Here is a 19,174-nt window from a genome sequence, read left to right as displayed (position 1 = left end):
ATTTTTTAAAAGGGAGATGATCTGTTTACTATGAAAAAGAAACATACATAGTATATTTATGTATCGAACGATTTGGTTATTCGTATTATATAATATGTATTCACAAAAATTCTGGAGGTTATGTCCAGTGGGCATACTTATAGTCATACAATACAAATACATTGTAGATAGTCAACATTATGAAAATATTTCATTTCGACAAAGACGTTGCGTAGGGTTTACGTTTACAAACGTTTTACTTATAGTACACTATAATGAATGTTGAAAGATTATTATTTTATATATATAGAAATAAAATGAAATAACGTTTGCAACGTATATACAGAAAATAGTAAATTGCGAAAGGCTGAATGAATGTGTCTCCTCTAAAACTCGAATCGTATGAATCACTGTCTCAATGTTTTCCGGCAACAAGGAATAATTAGGCTAGAGCTTTTTTTCAAGTTCGTGAAGCCGTGAACACCACTAGAGCGGAGAATAGCGTGATTAGTTATTAAGTTATTTGTTTCATTAAATTTGGCCAGGAACGTATTCTATGCCAATAATGAATCTAATTCAAAGAGCATCTTACGACCACTATGCGAAACCGGCCTTTATCAAATGGCGGCAGAGAAATAAACGAAATTCTCGCGGCTGTTAGACCGGCGGCGTGAACGTAATCGCAGCGTTCGTGGCCTCGCAGTAGTTTGACCAATAGTAGGGAACGATCGTGTCACGTGATCACAGGAACCAATCAAGTGGCTAGTCTAACATCACGGCGTCTATACGGAACCAGTCGGATATTTTCTGACAAGCGTAGAAAAACTTCTCGTCAACAGCAGCCGCCATTTTACGTTAGCCGATACTCGTGAGGTACGGAACTCTCGCGATCGCTTTTCCCGAGCGAATTTCTGTGGCGCGCGGTGGCCGCCCCGGAACCGACTCATTTCATCGTCTTCGCCTCCTGGCGTCTGTGATTGCCTCGAATGTGTGGGGAAAGCGAGCTGCGTCCGCGGTGATCATTCGCGCGCCCCGTGTCGCAGTGTGCCAAGGCGAGAGAAGAGGAGAGAAAGATGGTGCCAGCGGGCCTCGAGAGCGATATCGTTGCTGCGAGCTAGCGCCGTGCGCGCAGCCAGTTCGCCACACTCGAGTGTTTGACGAGTCGTGTGCGACCGACTAAACCGAATATAACGTGAGAACTCGTTTGATAGTGGTGTGCATTTAAGTCGAAGTGGTGATCTTAGATATTGTGATACCGATAGTCTAGTTAACTTCTCGGCCTGTCCCGTCGTCGTGCGAGTGGCCTGTGCGCCCATTGAAAAATTTACTGTGTGTGTGGGCTTTGAGCGCGGGGTTCGACGTACCCCCGACGATGCCCAATGGTTGATCGTGTACCAAAGCGTGCTCGGGGACGCTCCACGCGCCGCGGTTTTCATTGTTATTGTCATGTTTGTGAATACGCTAAGAGCTTGGTGAATTTTCGCGGCTTCACCAAAGAGGAGGAAGCAGCAATAGCATCGGCAGCAGCAGTAACAGCATCATCAGCACTAGTACCGATCTTCTAGTGGCGTAGTGCAGCGTTTCGTTTGTGCGTGTATACCCGTGTATACGTGCCTGCGTGCGTGCCTGGTTGCGTGCGTGCGTGCGTGCGTGCGGTCATCCTGACTTGCTGCCGCCGCCGCTTACTTGCTACCAGGAGTAAACAGCCTGAAACACAAGAAATAATTAACCCTGAAAAGAAACCATGGCCGACCACCTGGTGGACGGGCCACCGAGTAAGCGGCCGAAGCTCGGAGATCCTTTTCAGGGGACTTCGGATTCCGCGGGTAAGTTCTTTCATTTTCATCACGGTAAACTTTCTTCGACATAGAGTCGCTATCGCGACTAACCTTTCGGGGATGAGACGTCGCAAGTAGCACATACCGTTTTTCTAATTACGTGATACCACACGCACATATCTTTCTTATTATATTAAGAAATATATGCTCTTCGATTTGTTAGAGGCATACTGTCAGTTCGTTGACGGGTGCAACCTTTGAGCAAAATTGAACACATGTCCCGATGCCTTCGTTTTTCAAGAAATGCACCCTTTTGTTATTGTCTTCGTATCATTTACCTTTATTGAAAACAATGTGTCTGATAGACAATCTCTCTCTTTTTCTCTTTCTTTCTTTCTTTCTTTCTCTTTCTCTCTTTCCCCAACATTTTTGTATAGGTTTTGAACTTTCAGGAAAGTGCTGTGGTTGTAGCTGGTTATTATCGTTTCGTGTTACAAGTGTTACATTATTACCCTTTGACAGGACCCTCTATTCGGCATATTCTAAAATTATGTAATTTTTTTTGTTTTGTCGTCGTATGTAACGATCAAAATCTCTATTTTGTTATTAGTTAACTGTTTATAAACTAACCTAAATTATGCAAGAAATGCTATTGCGGAAATTGATTATTTTATCAATTGTCTATCGTGTTTTTATTGATGCGATAAGTTATTTTAAATTTTTCTACGAAATTGAAATTATTCGTATGAATTTATACGAAAATTCATATCAGGAAACAGAGATATTTAAGAAATATTTTCAGTTGTTACAGTATTGGCATTAATGAATGTTTTGGGTTGAGTTTTTATCCTACAATGTTTTTACATATTTTGATATTAATAAATCATTATATATAGTTATTCTTAATAAAAAATAAATTATTAGAAAGTTCCAAATTATTGTTTGTTGGAAGTTTGGGCAATTTGGATATAGTGCATAAATTTTGCTCAGAGGTTATAGAAATATTCCGTGTTTAAAAAAAAAATTGTTTGTACTAAATAATCTGTAACTTCTGTCTTGTTGCACGTTCTTTCTATTATTTAAATTTAACCTAAACAAAATAATAGTATATTGTAAATTTTTTAGTTGTCTTTAAATTTAGTTCTCATTTTATTTTTGTAGTGCATGGCAAATGCATGGAAGTTTGAATAATTATTAAAAAAAGACATGCTGGCATGATTGATGCGCTAACCATCTCTTGATTCTTATTTTCTTTAAGTGCTACCTGATCACCTTAACAGTTTCTGAACTCAATAATATTTCATATAATCCCATATCGATTTGGTGATGACTGTGTCACTTAAATACTTGATGTATCAATCACGAGATTTAGTCAGGTTACACAAAGTGGCAGACATAGTCTTTCTTTTTCAGGATTATAGATAGTAATTCATCTATACCAATTAGTTGCATTTGAAAAAGAAAATTTAGACTATTTCTGCTGCTTAAAAACTGTGATCCAGAAAGCATAGACAGTTTTTCCACAGTCTGAAATAAAAACTGTGATATATGTAGTGGGTATGGCGCCTCTAATGATGCACCATGCTTATACAAACTACGGGGGAGGTGGCAGTGGTAACATGCAACAAATGCAGGGCCCGCCACAACAGCAGCTTCATCTGCAACAGCATCAGCTGCAGCCACATTGGAACAACCATACCATCCAGAAAAGAAGTAAATATTATTACAAAACCCAGCAAAAAGTTCAAAAACATTAAGTCCAGCACTACAGAATTTGTTTATCTGTCCATTCATCTCATTTATTAGTATCATAAAGTTGTAAAATCATTTAATTACTTCCAATTTATGTCATAATTTATTGCTAAAATAATTCGTAATTTTTATATTATAAAAAAATGTATATAGTTTTGGCATATTGTCACTATGGTTCAATAAAGTTGATTTATTGTTGTTATTTGTAAAACCCACAATGAACATGAGGATTATATTGTTTTACTTATATGATAGAATATAAGAACAAATAAATGTAATATATTGCCTTATAATTGAGAAAGATTTGTTTCTTTTATATGATACTGGAGAAAAATTGGATCACTCTAAGTACTATAGGAAAAAAAAATGTTTCAATTTAACATATAATAAAAAAAATATAAATAGATATTCTGTGAGCTTCAAACATTGAGCGGTAATGTAATATGGACATGCGACACACATGTACAGAGCTCTAAAACTTTATATTAGGATGAAACTGTATTAAATATTGTGTATAAATTTTTAAATAAAATGCGATTATATCTTCAATGAGATAAAATTGAACTAGGTTGTTAGGTAGGTAACTATGATGTTTTGTACATAATCGTTTTTATACTTTGTAGGTAATTGATATCATAATTGAAATAAACTGATTTATATTATTTGTAAGAGTTTCAGAAACTTTTTTTTAATGTTACAACATTAAAAAACATTCCGTTTACAAACAGTTGTAAATACTCTTTAGAGTGACTATGATTTCTTCGCATGACTGTCTACTCTAAAGTTTGCCATCAGTAGCTTTGCTGCTTTGTAGTTTAGCACGTCTTTATTGTGAAGAAATTTTTATTCTGCTGTAGTATAAACTCCTTTAAGTTATGCTCACACAGTGTATGTCTCATGTCTTATTTATTTATGTATTTGTTTGTTTATATTTACAGTAGTTTGTGTAGAATCTTTTTGTTTTATTTTCTTTTTCTATTTTTTGTTTAAATTTGCATTTGACCCCTTTTTTCTCCGTTGTTGTATGGTCAATCATGGATAGTCAAGTAAGTTAAAGAGATATTTTTATATGACAAATGTATTTTTCAAACACTGTAGGCTAGTATAATTTGAACAAATACAAGCTTCTGCAATTTAAAATGTGATATGTACATAAATATCATAAAATGTATTCATGTATGCATATATGTGCATGTATACTTACATGCAGGTATATTATACAACAAGCAACAACTAAGCAATTATTTGGTAGTACGAAGATTTTACTATTAAATCTTTAGATAGAAGCTATGGTGACGGTGCTGAATCTTATCTTTATATCATTTACTAATGGTTTTTTGGTCTCTATGGTATATGTTACATTTAATATCATAATCTGACAATAATTTTCTAAACTGGTTATCTAGAAAAGTAATTATTCAGTTGTGATATCGAATTCTTCTATGAATTTTGTAGCCTAAAGGAAATCTTCAGTTTTGATGTACAACATGCTTGATATCATAGTTCAATGGCTACAATTAGATATTTTACTTTTGTAGTAACCAGTATCTTTCACAGCAACATATATACCATAATGCTGTTACTAATGCAAATTTTTATTCTCAGATTATATAACAAACACAGATATGTTTGATCTTGAAAATGATCTACCTGATGATCTGTTGTCATCGGGGTCTTGGGGTTCTGCAACTGAAAGTGCTAAGCCGCCAGCAACAGGCCCAGGCCCAGGGCAGCAAAATGGTGCGCTTGACTCAGAACTTAGACAACATGTACAGCAACAACAACTTTCACATCATCTAATACAACAACAAGTTCGTATATATAAATTATATGTTATGAATATTATGTGTATATATATATACACACACACACACACAAGAAACACTGTTTAATTTTGATCTTTTTTGAAACAGGGCAACAAAAATTTGGTTGCAAATTCTCTAGCAATGGCTGCTGGAACTTTGGGTAATAAAAGTCCAAATATGCAATCTCCACCAAATGTTTCTGTCTCTAAAGTAGTTGATCCACAAATGGTCGTGAGTCTGGGAAATTTACCAAGTAGTATAGCCAGTTCCTTGGCAAATAATCAAATGTCCATTGCAAATTCGATGGGAGGCCTTCAATCGTCAATGAGCATGGCTGGAAGTAATCCTACCATGTCAATGCCAGGTGGAATAAATTCTGCTCTTGTTATGACCAGTAGTGCTAGTGGAAATAACAATATGGGTGGAATGGCAGGTGGAAGTTTAATTGTAACCAACAGCTTGAATAAACAACCTTTAAACACTGTGAGTTATAGTGAGATCAATATATATATGAAAACAGTATTTTGTATAGAATATACAATCTAAACATTCTATGGTTTAGGTAACCATGATGGCTCCTAATACACAAGGAGGAATTCATCATCCTAGTGGGCCACATGGTGTTGCTCAAATGCAAAATGGACCTGGAATAATGAATACTAGAGCTGTAGCAATGCAACAACAGCAACAAGCTCATATGGTTGGACCAGCAAGGGGTCAAAGTCCACATCAACAAGTACATCAAGTTGGTATCGTTGGTCCTGGTCAGGGAGGTCCAAGAATCCAGGCACCCCCAAATATGACAAATATGCCAAATATGGGGCAAATAAGTGCATCAAGTCCTTATGGTTATGGTAATTATAGCAGTTGTATATGTAGTTGGTAAGTTTTAAGATATATTTAAATATACAATTTTTAATCAGGATCTCCAGCTAGTGGACAGGGGCCTGGCGTTACTGTATGTACTAACAGTCCTGTTGGAGTTGTTACACCACAACCAAAAGGAGTGGGAACAAACATGACTGCCATGCAAGGTAGTAGATTTGGAGGAACTGCAGGTCCTATTGGCTCCACAAATGTTGTGGGTGGTCAAGAAGGTGGCATGGCACAACAAGCTCAACCACCTGCTCCAAGTCCAGCTCAACCTCAGTCTGGTGCACCAAGTGGAGGTCAACCTGGACCACAACAAGCTACTCAGGGCCAAATACCCGGTACTGATGCTTCAACTGGTAATTATTCGTTTCTATTTTTAAGTAAATTTATTCCATTAATGAAATTTAACTATGTAATATTTATGTTACTAGGTGCTACAAAATCAACTGCTGATCCAGAAAAACGCAAACTTATTCAGCAACAATTAGTCCTTCTACTTCATGCGCATAAGTGTCAACGACGCGAAAGTCAAGCAAACGGTGAAGTTTGGCAATGTTCGTTGCCAGACTGTAAAACTATGAAAAATGTATTGACTCACATGACTGCTTGTCAAGCAGGGAAAACCTGTAAAGTGCCACACTGTAGCTCTTCGAGACAAATTATTAGTCACTGGAAACACTGCAATCGTAACGATTGCCCTGTGTGTCTACCTTTGAAGCAAGCGAACAAAAATAAAACGACAAACGCTGCTGCAGCATCTACGACGCAACCAAATAGTCAACCAAATCCGAGTCAAACAGAAATGAGAAGAGCATACGATGCGTTGGGTATTCCATGTCCTACTACAACAACTGGCGGTTTGGTTGCTCAATGCGTAACTAGAAGAATGCCAACACCAAGCATGCAAGGAGCACCCGGTGCGATAGGAAACGTTAGATTAGCTCAACCTCCGACCCAAAATGCACCTGGCCAGTCTGTAGTTGGCGCCGGGCAACAAGTTGTTGCTCCAAATGTTTCTCTCCCTTTAAATTCTGATCCTAATACAGTCGGAGTTGCTGGTAATCAAGCAGCACCTACCAGTGGTCCCACGCCTGCTGCTGCAGCGACTGCCGCTAATATACAACAATCTGTTAATATGCAGCAGCTATTTGGTTTGAATGATTCAGGACAACTTAGTGTTCCAAGTGAAAATAGGTTAGCTAATCTTCAGCTTCCAGCTGGACTTCAACCAAGTCAAGTAACAGCAACATCGGTGCAGGAATCAAAAGATTGGCATCAAACTGTAACACCAGATCTTAGAAATCATCTTGTTCATAAATTGGTTCAAGCAATATTTCCAACTCCCGATCCACAAGCTATGCTCGATAGAAGGATGCATAATCTTGTTGCATATGCAAGAAAAGTTGAAGGCGACATGTACGAAATGGCGAATTCAAGATCAGAATATTATCATTTGCTTGCCGAAAAGATATACAAAATCCAAAAAGAATTAGAGGAAAAACGACAAAAGCGGAAAGAACAACAACAACAACAGTTACAAGCCCAGCAGCAACAACAACCACAATCTGCGGGAGCATCTGGCTCAGGTTTAAGGCCATGTGCGCCCCCAGGTGTTGGTACCGTTCCACCATCACGACCAGTTGGAACAGTTACTCCTAGTTTACGTAGTCATTCGCCAAGTATGACACTTGGAAATTTACCTGCAATGGGCATTCCGCACAATAGAATGCAGTTCCCTCAACAACAACAAACGCAACAAGTACAGGTCCAGTCCCAAACGAACGTCCAAGCTCAGGCTCAAGCACAGGCCCAAGCCCAGGCTCAGGCTCAAGCTCAAGCTCAGGCTCAAGTTCAAGTTCAGCAACAAATGCAGCAGCAGCAGCAGCAACAACAGCAGCAGCAGCAGTCAGGAATTTTAGTTGGCCCACCTGGCCCTAGTCCAAATGGACAATCAACTTCTAATCCCAACGTCGTTTCAAATCCTGGTCTCAGTCCTTTTGGACAACCACAAATGTCACAATCAAGTTTAACAACAACTACTACGTCTGCAACAACTAGTCAATTCCCAACCTCAAATGGTACTTCCGGTTTACCTAACAGTTCGCCTGTACAGAATCAACATCAATATTCTGATATTATGAAAGTTAGATTAGCACAGGCTCAAGCAGCAATTGCGCATCAACATCAGCAGCAACAACAGCAGCAGCAGCCACCATCACAACCTCAGCCTCAACAGCAACCAAGTCAATCGCAGCCGCAACAACCAACAAGTACGTCGAATCAAAATGCCACGTCAACCTCAATGCCGCAAACGCCGTCACCGTTTAGCAGCATGCAACAACAAAATAATCAACAGCAAAATCAATTCAACAATGGTCGGCCTCTTTCGGTTTCAACACCTAACGATAACAGCATCAGTACATCAACTCCACAAACGATACCACCTCCTGCTTCTAGTGGACCTAGTCCCGGCCCAGCAACAACGACAAATGGACCTCAATCTACAACTTCCACACCTAATACGCCACTGGTTCCTTCATTAATGACTCCAAATCAGACAGTTTCTTCCGCCAACCAAACACCACCTCATCCTGCTACTACACCATCTCCTGCCGGCCTTGCAAGTCTTGGAAAAGGCATGACATCTCAGGAGAGGGCTGCGTTAAATGCACCGAGAACTTCATCCATGTCTTCGCAAATGGCGGCTATTACAGCTGCTTTAGATCGTGATAATTCTCCTAGCCCACCAATGAATAACAATAAGGGAAAATTGGATTCTATTAAGGAAGAGAATATGAAAATGGAAATCAAAACAGAAGATGGCTCTGAGAATCATAGAATGGATGGAGGTAAAAGCGTCAATAATGAGGTGTCTATTAAAACTGAAATCAAAACAGAACCAATGGAGGAAGGTTCCACTGAGAGCATTGTAAAGGAGGAACCTATTAGTATTAAGGAAGAACCTGTAACACCAATATCCAGTCAAGACACAACAACGCCAGATATTAAACCATTAGTTCCTGAACCGATACAACCAAGCGGAACGTCAACTGATAAGAAACGGTTGTGTTTATTCAAACCAGATGAATTGCGGCAAGCATTAATGCCAACATTAGAAAAACTTTATCGCCAAGATCCAGAATCTATACCATTCAGACAACCCGTCGATCCTCAAGCATTGGGAATTCCTGATTACTTTGATATTGTTAAAAAACCGATGGATCTTTCAACGATCAAAAGAAAACTAGATACAGGGCAATACAGTGATCCATGGGAATATGTGGATGACGTATGGATGATGTTTGATAATGCATGGCTTTACAATCGTAAGACGTCACGTGTTTACCGATATTGTACAAAGGTATGTTTATTTCTGAATCATCCAATCAGCGCATACTGATATCAATAATGACTTTCAAATTAAAAATCTTTTCATTGATTTTAGCTTTCTGAAGTCTTTGAGCAAGAAATAGATCCTGTAATGCAAGCCTTGGGATATTGTTGTGGAAGAAAATACACATTCAATCCACAAGTACTATGTTGTTATGGAAAGCAGCTTTGTACAATACCAAGAGATGCAAAGTACTACTCCTATCAAAATAGGTCAGTAATTTGGAAAAGTTTTAGTCAAATAACTATGTAAAACAGGAAAATTCATTTAATAATTGAAAAAATAGTCTCTCTCTGCATGAAGGGAATATGTTAGTAGGTTTTATCTCCATCTTGCCCTTTAGTAATTTCTTTACTTAGATAATTAGATATCTTGTTAATGACTTCTGTTGCTCCCAGCTGTCTTCAAAGATTACTGACATTAGCTATACCTGTTAAGTTTTCGAAGTTCAAGTTGCCTTTAGGCGCATTCGACTTTCATGGTACATTTTTATTTATAGAAAAATGTTCTATAATCGGATACGCCAGATTAACTTGGCAGGCTAATTAACCTGTTTCGGTTATATCAGTCGATACAGGCCAGTCTCCTGACCAACACGTTCTTTTTTTTTTTTACGTTTTTTATTACAATTATGAAACATTTGTCAATGAATGCATTGTTTCGTAACGTTCGCACATATGAAGTTGAAATTTTATTACGCATATACTTAAGGGATATAGAGCTATCTATAATCATCCTTAAAATTAGATGCTTTTTAAATATATATTTTGCTTTATAAATAATTTAGAATGTGCAAAAGAATTTTTAACCAAAGGAAGTCGTTTGTTAAGTACTCTTGAGTATATGCAACTAAGTAATTTATGTATATATTATATGGTGTCTAACTATGGCACTCTTCTCTTCTTTGTATGTTACCTTCGCTCTACCCATGGGTTGCGCACGCACACACAAATCCTTGTTTGCTGCTTGCTTCTTGTGTTGCCCGCGCCCCTTGCTTCTTTCTGACTCTACTACTTCATGCCACGAAAATTGATACTTGGAAATTGGACGATTGAAATTGGATACCTGACATTTAAAATGAAAACATAAATAAATGTAAAACAAATTATATTTGTGATAAATGAAAAATAATGAAAAAAATATGTTCATTAAATGAAATGATGACTTCCTACAATTTTTGGAATAAAAAATAATAATAAAAATATAACGAAACGGATCCAAACATATTACAATTGGCAAAACACTACTTGCATGTGTATAATTGCAAATACAAACAAATATTTATCAAAATTGGATACTCGACATTTGGAAACATCGATTGGGGCGTGAAAAAATTGATCTTCGTATGATGCACGCATGACATTGACGAATTGAAATTTGGATCTAAACACTATTGGTTGGAACAGTAGTCTAAAGGCATATGGTCTTGTTTCCGACAGATACACCTTCTGTCAGAAATGTTTCAACGACATTCCTGGTGATACTGTGACGTTAGGAGACGATCCAACGCAACCACAAACGTATGTTTTGAAATAATTATATCATCAACATTTGTTATATATATACATATATAACACATATCTGTATTATATATACGCACATGAAATTAAATTATTATATTTAATTACAGTGCCATTAAAAAAGAACAGTTCCAGGAAATGAAGAACGATCATTTGGAATTGGAGCCTTTTGTTGTATGTACAGATTGCGGTAGAAAGGTACATCAGATATGCGTGCTTCACATGGAATCAATTTGGCCTTTAGGGTAAGTAAAACATTTTCTTATGAAATAAATATAAATAGTGTAGTTCTTATAACTAGACCTTTGCTTGCAGATTTACTTGTGATAACTGTTTGAAGAAAAAGGGTCAAAAACGTAAAGAAAATAAATTTAATGCTAAACGTTTACCGGTTACTAAATTAGGTACCTATATCGAAACACGTGTGAACAATTTCTTAAAGAAAAAAGAAGCAGGTGCTGGAGAAGTTGCAATTAGAGTTGTAGCATCCAGTGATAAAGTTGTCGAAGTGAAACCAGGAATGAGAAGTCGATTTGTAGAAAATGGTGAAATGCCTGGTGAATTTCCGTATAGAGCAAAAGCTTTGTTTGCATTTGAAGAAGTTGATGGGACTGATGTATGTTTCTTTGGCATGCATGTGCAAGAATATGGTAGTGAATGTACGCCACCTAATACTCGAAGAGTTTATATTGCATATTTGGATTCTGTACACTTTTTCCGGCCTAGACAATTCAGAACAGCAGTGTATCACGAAATTCTTCTTGGATACTTGGATTATGCAAAGCAATTAGGGTAAATTGAACTTTGTTCATTGAAATTGAAATTTTATTACTTATTAATATTATTACTTATTAATACTCATTACAAACTTTTTTTTTCGTATAGATATACAATGGCTCATATTTGGGCTTGCCCTCCTTCTGAAGGTGATGATTACATTTTTCACTGCCACCCGCAGGAACAAAAGATTCCAAAGCCTAAAAGATTACAAGAATGGTATAAGAAAATGTTAGACAAAGGCATGGTTGAAAGGATCGTGCTCGATTACAAAGTTAGTATTAACACATAACTAATCTGAACACATCTTATACAGTCTCACGTGTTTCCTGAGAATTAATTGTCATTCTTGGGTGTCAGAAGAGACTAAAATTAATGTCTGCAGGAACTAATGTTTACATTGAACTTATAAATTTAAACACAGGATTAGCAGACTACAATTAAAGTTAAATGTTTCTATTTACAATTTAAAAATTATGAAAATTGGAGGTTAATTTTTTCTATTTATTAATTTCAGGACATTTTAAAACAAGCGATGGAAGATAAACTTACATCTGCAGCTGACTTACCGTATTTTGAAGGTGATTTTTGGCCGAATGTTTTAGAAGAAAGTATCAAGGAATTAGATCAAGAAGAAGAAGAAAAACGTAAACAAGCGGAAGCTGCGGAAGCTGCCGCTGCTAATGCAGTAAGTACAGTTTAGTGATGTATTATTGGAGATGGTAGATAATAAAGAACTAATCATGGTCTATACAACTTTTTGTTACAGATTTTCTCATTGTCGGAGGATTCTGAAACAGGGCCAGATGGCAAAAAGAAAGGGCAAAAGAAAGCTAAGAAATCTAATAAATCCAAAGCGAATCAAAGAAAAAATAGTAAAAAATCTAATACCCCACAAACAGGGAATGATCTTTCAGCGAAAATTTTTGCCACTATGGAGAAACATAAAGAAGTATTCTTTGTTATTAGGTTGCATAGTGCTCAAAGTGCAGCCAGTTTAGCAGTAAGTATTTAGGATTAATTTATATTTATTATTTTTTTTAATAATCGAATCGTATTCTTACGTTCGAAAATAATGCACGTTTTAGCCTATTCAAGATCCTGATCCAGTTATTAATTGTGATCTTATGGATGGCCGCGATGCTTTTCTTACAATGGCTAGAGAAAGACATTATGAATTCTCTTCCTTAAGGCGCGCGAAATTTAGTTCTATGTCTATGCTATACGAATTGCACAACCAAGGTCAAGACAAATTTGTTTATACTTGCAATAATTGTAAGAGCCATGTAGAAACAAGATATCATTGTACGGTTTGTGATGTAAGTATTAAAACAATCATCTGTAAATATGTTTCATCCTATTTTCAAACAGTCTAATGTTATTATTTATTATGCTAGGATTTTGATCTGTGTATAAGCTGTAAAGAAAAAGATGGTCATCCTCATCACATGGAAAAACTTGGTTTAGATTTGGATGATGGTTCATCGCCAGCCGATGCTAAACAGGCTAATCCACAGGTAAAAATATATTTTTATTAACTATATATATATATATATATATATATAATAATTTTGATATATCAATAATTTTGCCATGAATATTTATAATAAATATTTTTATTTTGTAATAGGAGGCGCGTAAACTTTCAATTCAAAGATGTATTCAATCGTTGGTGCACGCGTGCCAATGTAGAGATGCTAATTGTCGTTTAACAAGTTGTCAGAAGATGAAGAGAGTAGTGACGCATACTAAAGTTTGCAAACGAAAGACGAACGGTGGCTGTCCAATCTGTAAACAATTGATAGCGTTGTGCTGTTATCACGCTAAACACTGCCAAGAGACTAAATGTCTTGTTCCATTCTGTTCGAACATCAAACATAAGCTGAAACAACAACAGCTTCAACAGCGGCTACAACAAGCGCAGTTGTTAAGGTAAATACGTCAGTACCAGTAGTACTACTAGTAGTAGTAGTAGTAGTAGTGGTAGTAGTAGTAATAGTAATAATAATAATAATAATAAAAACAACAACAACAACGTTAGAATAATAATTTCCAAAGATAACTAAGTGTATGTATATCTTATGTATATAAGTTAGATGTATATCTTTCTTTTTGATATGTTTCAGGAGACGAATGGCTGCGATGAATAGCAGACCCACAGGTCCAGTGGGAGCGATGCAATCCGGACAACAGAGTTCAAATGTTACTATGACCACAGGTGTTGCTATGAAACCAGGTGTCAGTCCTACCAATTTACCTTCGCCACATCAACCTGGAATAGGATTGAAACCTGGAACTCAAACGCCACCTGCTCACGTTCTCCAAGTTGTTAAGCAAGTACAAGAAGAAGCTGCACGGCAACAAGTACCGCATGGTTATGGTAAAGTAACACCAGGTGGTGGAGTTGGTGGTGGAGTTGGCGTAGGAGGACAAACGGGTGGCGTAATGCCACCACCTCCAATGCAACGGCCAATGCCTGTACAAATGCCAAATCCTGGCGGTACACATCTTATTCCAATGGATCAGTGGACAGCAAGGTGAGCTATTGAATATAATAATTAAAATACCGTACACAGATATGTATCATAAAAAGAGATATTAAAGCTACACCTTTATTTACAGTAGGTATCAGCCAAGTGCATTGATGCAACAGAATCCTGGTTTGAGACAGCAAACGCCGCAACAGTTAATGCAGCAGCAACAACAACATCAAGGACAGCCAGCAATAGCTATGGGAGGACAGATGCCTAGGCAAGCTGGAGTTCTCGGTGGTCCGGTTAATCAGATTGGTCCCCAAAGCAGTATGCACAAGCATGTATTGCATCAACTTATGCAAACTCTTAAGAATCCCCATACTCCCGAACAACAAAACCAAATACTTCAAATACTCAAAAGCAATCCACCGATTATGGCTGCCTTTATCAAACAACGGGTATGACAATTAATTTCTCCTATATTATTTGTCTGCTGACATTTTCGGTTTTAATAATTTCTATTACCATATGACTTTTTAAATTAATAGGCACTTGCTCTAAATCAACAACAAAGTGGTCAATACGGTGGAGGAGTGGGCGGACCTTTGGGTCCTAACCAGCCGCAGCAACAACCTGCTCTGCAGCATATAATGTCTCAGCAGCAGCAGCAGCAGCAGCAACAACAGCAGCAGCAGCAACAGCACCAACAACAACAACAAGGCAGAATGCAAATACAGGCAATGCTAAATCAACAGCAACAGCAGCAGCAGCAGCAGCAACAACAACAGCAGCAGCAGCAACAGCAGCAACAACAACAGCAGCAACAACAGCCTGTTCAACAGCAACCACAGTGGTATAAACAGCAAATGCTGGTATTGCAAAGGCACCACCCGTCGCAGCCGCAACAACATCCGCAGCAGCAGCAGCAACAACAACAACAACAATTTACACAACCACCAGCACCGCCTTACGGTCAACAGCGACCAATAAGGCCGCCCCTTCTCGGTAAGAATTATTTAATTCTGGAGAAAACGAGATTCGTCGAGCCGCTTGGTTCGTGGTCTAACGCTTGCCACGATTCCGCGTATTCTTCTCCAGGTTATGGTGGCTTTAACGAACAAGGATACGGTCAACCTGGCTTAAAACCAACACCACCTCCGGTACCTTCTCCGCAAGGTGTGATGGGACCTCCAGGGATTTCTGTACAGCAACAATTAATGCAGTCCGTTCGATCTCCACCCCCAATTCGTTCTCCTCAACCAAATCCTTCCCCACGACCGGTTCCCTCTCCACGTAATCAGCCAGTTCCTTCTCCTCGATCAGGGCCGGTGCCATCGCCTCATCATCATCCACCTCATGGTACACCAACACATTCACCGGCTCATGAACTCGGTGGGCCAAGTGAAATGATGCTTTCGCAGCTGAGTGGTGGAACTGGTGCACCGACTGGTCACCCGGGTACCATGCCGCATCATCCATCTCCAGCTCCACCGCCCACTAGTGGCACAGACTCGAGTGAAGTGACGCCCATGACGCCACAAGATCAACTTTCAAAATTCGTCGAAGGATTGTAGTGACTGTTAGTGAAGTCGGTTAACACGAGTGACTATGTTAGTGGGCGAACGATGATCTTGCATCGTATGTCAACCGTTTAGAAAGAACGGTCGCTGTTCCACCTCCCTGTCATGAGAACAGAGAGAGTAACTTCCATCCGTTCTGCGTTCCTAGCTTCGTGGAGATCAGGTACAACTACTTACGTCCGGTACACTGACCAAGTGCTGATGTTCAGAGATGGGTCAGAGTACCACTTGTGCGACCAAATTAATCCCGGATGACGCGTGTTTCCTCTTTCTATCTCCGAGTTAAGGTGCAGGAGCGATACAGCGTATTGTGGTGCTGCTTAGATGCTCCGCGAAGATACTACAGCTGGCTCAATGGACACTTGAACTTACGTTATTATATTCTCGTATTTCAACCTCGGCTCCCCAATTGCGAACCAGTGGAACGACGAGAAACAATTAATTTGAAACTATACACACATGAAATCGAGAGACTATTAATACTTTCTCCCCGTAAATACACATACATATACAAAAGAAACACACACTATGTCCCTGCCCAAACTTTTATTCTCCTTACACATGACTTTCTCATCTATACCACCTTCCCTCGCTGCTGCTCGTGCAGGCTGAGTGAAATCGTACAAATGTGTTGTGTATACTTAACGTTAATTAATAATTAATAGTTCAAATATTATTAGCGTAGCGATTATATGCAGTTATTATATACTACTATTATTATTATCGTGACAAGATGCAAAGTATATAACGAGAAAAAAAAAACGAACTGTATGAAAATGGAAAAATATTGAAAAAGAAATCAACAACATTGTATGTAAGGAAGGGAGAAAAGAATTTAGTGGAAAGTTAAGTAATGTTAACTTAGGTTAATTTGTTATTAAGAGATCGCAACGGTTGCCGAAGGTTGTACCGAAACCTTAGCACCATTAAATTTTATGGATCATTCTGAAATTAATCTTCAAAATAATCTGCTAAATTGTCCTATGGGAAAGAAACCTAATAACAGGACAGGCGAGACAACGCGGATTAACGGTGTCGCAACCAAAAAGTAGAAATTCACGACAAGCTGCTATTTACTAATGGGAGGATTTATAAATCGCGTTAATTTTGACAACAAAAGCTTTTCAAACCGAGGGTCCAACATGTACAGTTCAATCAAAATATGTAGCTACGAAGCGTAAGCGAAAAGGACCCTCGCATGAAAACCGTTCTGTACATACTATACTATTATTACGATAATAATAACGATTATTATTAATTTCCCTGTCTATTATGAATTTATTATTATTATTATTATTGCTCTTATATATAATTATTATTGATTCTTAATTATTATTATTACTATTATTACTCTTCTACTACTACTACTATTATTATTAATAATATTTTTATTATTATTATTATTATTATTATTACCATTATTACTATTAAGATTATCACGAAAGAAAAATTCAAAACATATAAGTATAGTGTTAATATTCGGGAAAAAAGCGAGAAAGGGATCCACACATACGCGTTATAATTATAATAGGATATCTTTGTGCACGATAAACCCGAGAAAAAGAAATACAGATACACGTACACGTACATACCGAAGTATGTGACTATGCCAGTGCTGTATCATAGTAAATTGTAAGTGTAACTTTTCCTCTCTCTTTTTTCTTCGATACCTATTTAAATGACTAGCTGGTAACGAATGATGCGTGAAGGTGTACTTCGGAAGTCCGTATCGTCGGATATTTTTTAAATACACGGTGTACAATGTAGCCACCATGTAACCAAGCTATAACCGATTTAATCATAATCAGAATCATTAATGGCACACGCAACCGGTGTAAGATTCATATTCAAACGTGGCGTTTCCGTCGACGAAAGCGCGGTCCGATTCGAAACAAAAAGCCAGAGAAATCATGACCCGTTTGAGAGACACGTTACCTCTTGAAAAATGTATTTGACTCATTCTGATACATTTATCATCGGCTATATCTATATACATATAACATCGTACATTTCCATTTGTCTTATATACATCGGTACCCTTTCAATTCGTTATAAAAGGAGGCAAAAAGTATTTTTCTTTTTTTTTTTTTTTTTTTTTTTTTTTTTTGGAAATAAAGAAAGAATCTAACGAACGATTGGCGAATGTTCTTTGCCTTGAAAATTTTAATCGCGGGGTTGGACGGGGGTAAGTTTAACGAGAATAGTTCGTTTAAGACAACCGGTTTTCTTTCACTCAATTAAGTGATGATAAAATGATCGCTTTTTGTTATTTTTAAACTATTTTAAATTCCTTTATAAATCGATTAATGTGAATCGTCAATCGATTCCGAAACATTCCTTTTGTTATGTATTCTCTTTCTCGCCCTTCTTTCCTCCTTCCGCCGGTTTTTCTCTACGTCCTTCGTTCCTCGGACTAGTTTTATAGAAAGAACGTTGTAGATTCGTCTTTCCAAGATCGTCATATAAAAGGACAAAAAGAAAGAGAAAAAAATATAATTATGTAGAATTATGTGATAGCAGTTAAATCGAGCGGGTCAACTATAAATTGGTTGAGAATTCTGTCGTGCGTCTGATGTATTTACACAATTTCTATAAATGAGTTGAAAATGAAAAGCAAAGATTAAGAAATAGTGTAATACAAAGAACAAAAAATAACAATCTATGAAATACCGATGGTTATCGACTGTAGATTTAAGTAAATGATTTTACTAGTAAAAAGAAAAGTAATCGTGACGACGAAGACCCAAAAGTATTTGGCTTAGTATGGCTGTGTTTAGGGCAGTGTTGTAAATCTCTGAAAGTGGTATACCTTTTTTGGTAGCAAACTCTTTAAGAGCGAACAATCGAACGCTATCGTGTACCAATCCGACGATCGCGATCTACACGAGCCATTTTATCGTTTGATTTTATTAATAGTTAATCAATGTAACGAAGATGACACAATTACTAAGAATCGGGTTCATTTGCGAACGAATCGTAAAAATACGATATATGATATGGTGTGTGTGTGTGCAACATATATAAAGAAAAATGAGTTTTCTCTTTCTGGAAATAGTTCGAGCACATAATTGCGAGTGTAAAAATGGGTTTTAGTGCGTTCGAACACCGAGAAAGAGATGGATTGTAGATTCGCGAAAAAATACTTCCGTAGATGATAAAAAAGAAAAAGAAAGAAGCGAATGAAACGGAAGCGGTTTGCACGTCGGATCTGTTGATACGTCGGCGTTCGTGGACAATTTATTATT

At 37.5% G+C, this 19,174-nt stretch overlaps 1 protein-coding gene across 6 annotated transcripts; it reads left to right on the top strand.

Annotated features, from left to right (window-relative positions):
- The first annotated feature begins 633 nt into the window (after nt 1–633).
- LOC132908055 (CREB-binding protein-like) lies at nt 634–18,014 on the top strand. Of its 6 annotated transcripts, none has more exons than XM_060961622.1 (21): nt 635–1,805; nt 3,312–3,470; nt 5,115–5,320; nt 5,423–5,797; nt 5,877–6,168; nt 6,238–6,543; nt 6,619–9,548; nt 9,633–9,790; nt 10,988–11,098; nt 11,209–11,343; nt 11,414–11,890; nt 11,984–12,149; nt 12,393–12,563; nt 12,645–12,878; nt 12,964–13,194; nt 13,273–13,392; nt 13,506–13,807; nt 14,002–14,412; nt 14,501–14,807; nt 14,898–15,354; nt 15,448–18,014. In XM_060961622.1, exons 1-21 carry the CDS (start codon nt 1,724–1,726, stop codon nt 15,921–15,923), a joined length of 8,106 nt encoding a protein of 2,701 aa, XP_060817605.1. In that variant the 5' UTR covers nt 635–1,723; the 3' UTR covers nt 15,924–18,014. The 6 variants fall into 6 exon arrangements, with proteins under 6 accessions (XP_060817604.1, XP_060817605.1, XP_060817603.1 ...); XM_060961623.1 differs by having other exon boundaries at nt 637–1,805; nt 11,018–11,098; nt 14,498–14,807; XM_060961625.1 differs by having other exon boundaries at nt 637–1,805; nt 10,985–11,098; nt 14,498–14,807.
- The last annotated feature ends 1,160 nt before the right edge of the window (nt 18,015–19,174 follow it).

This window comes from Bombus pascuorum, chromosome 6 (assembly GCF_905332965.1).
Source record: "Bombus pascuorum chromosome 6, iyBomPasc1.1, whole genome shotgun sequence".
In the NCBI taxonomy this organism is placed as follows: Eukaryota; Metazoa; Arthropoda; class Insecta; order Hymenoptera; family Apidae; genus Bombus; species Bombus pascuorum.
This window is presented reverse-complemented; position numbering and strand designations above follow the sequence as displayed.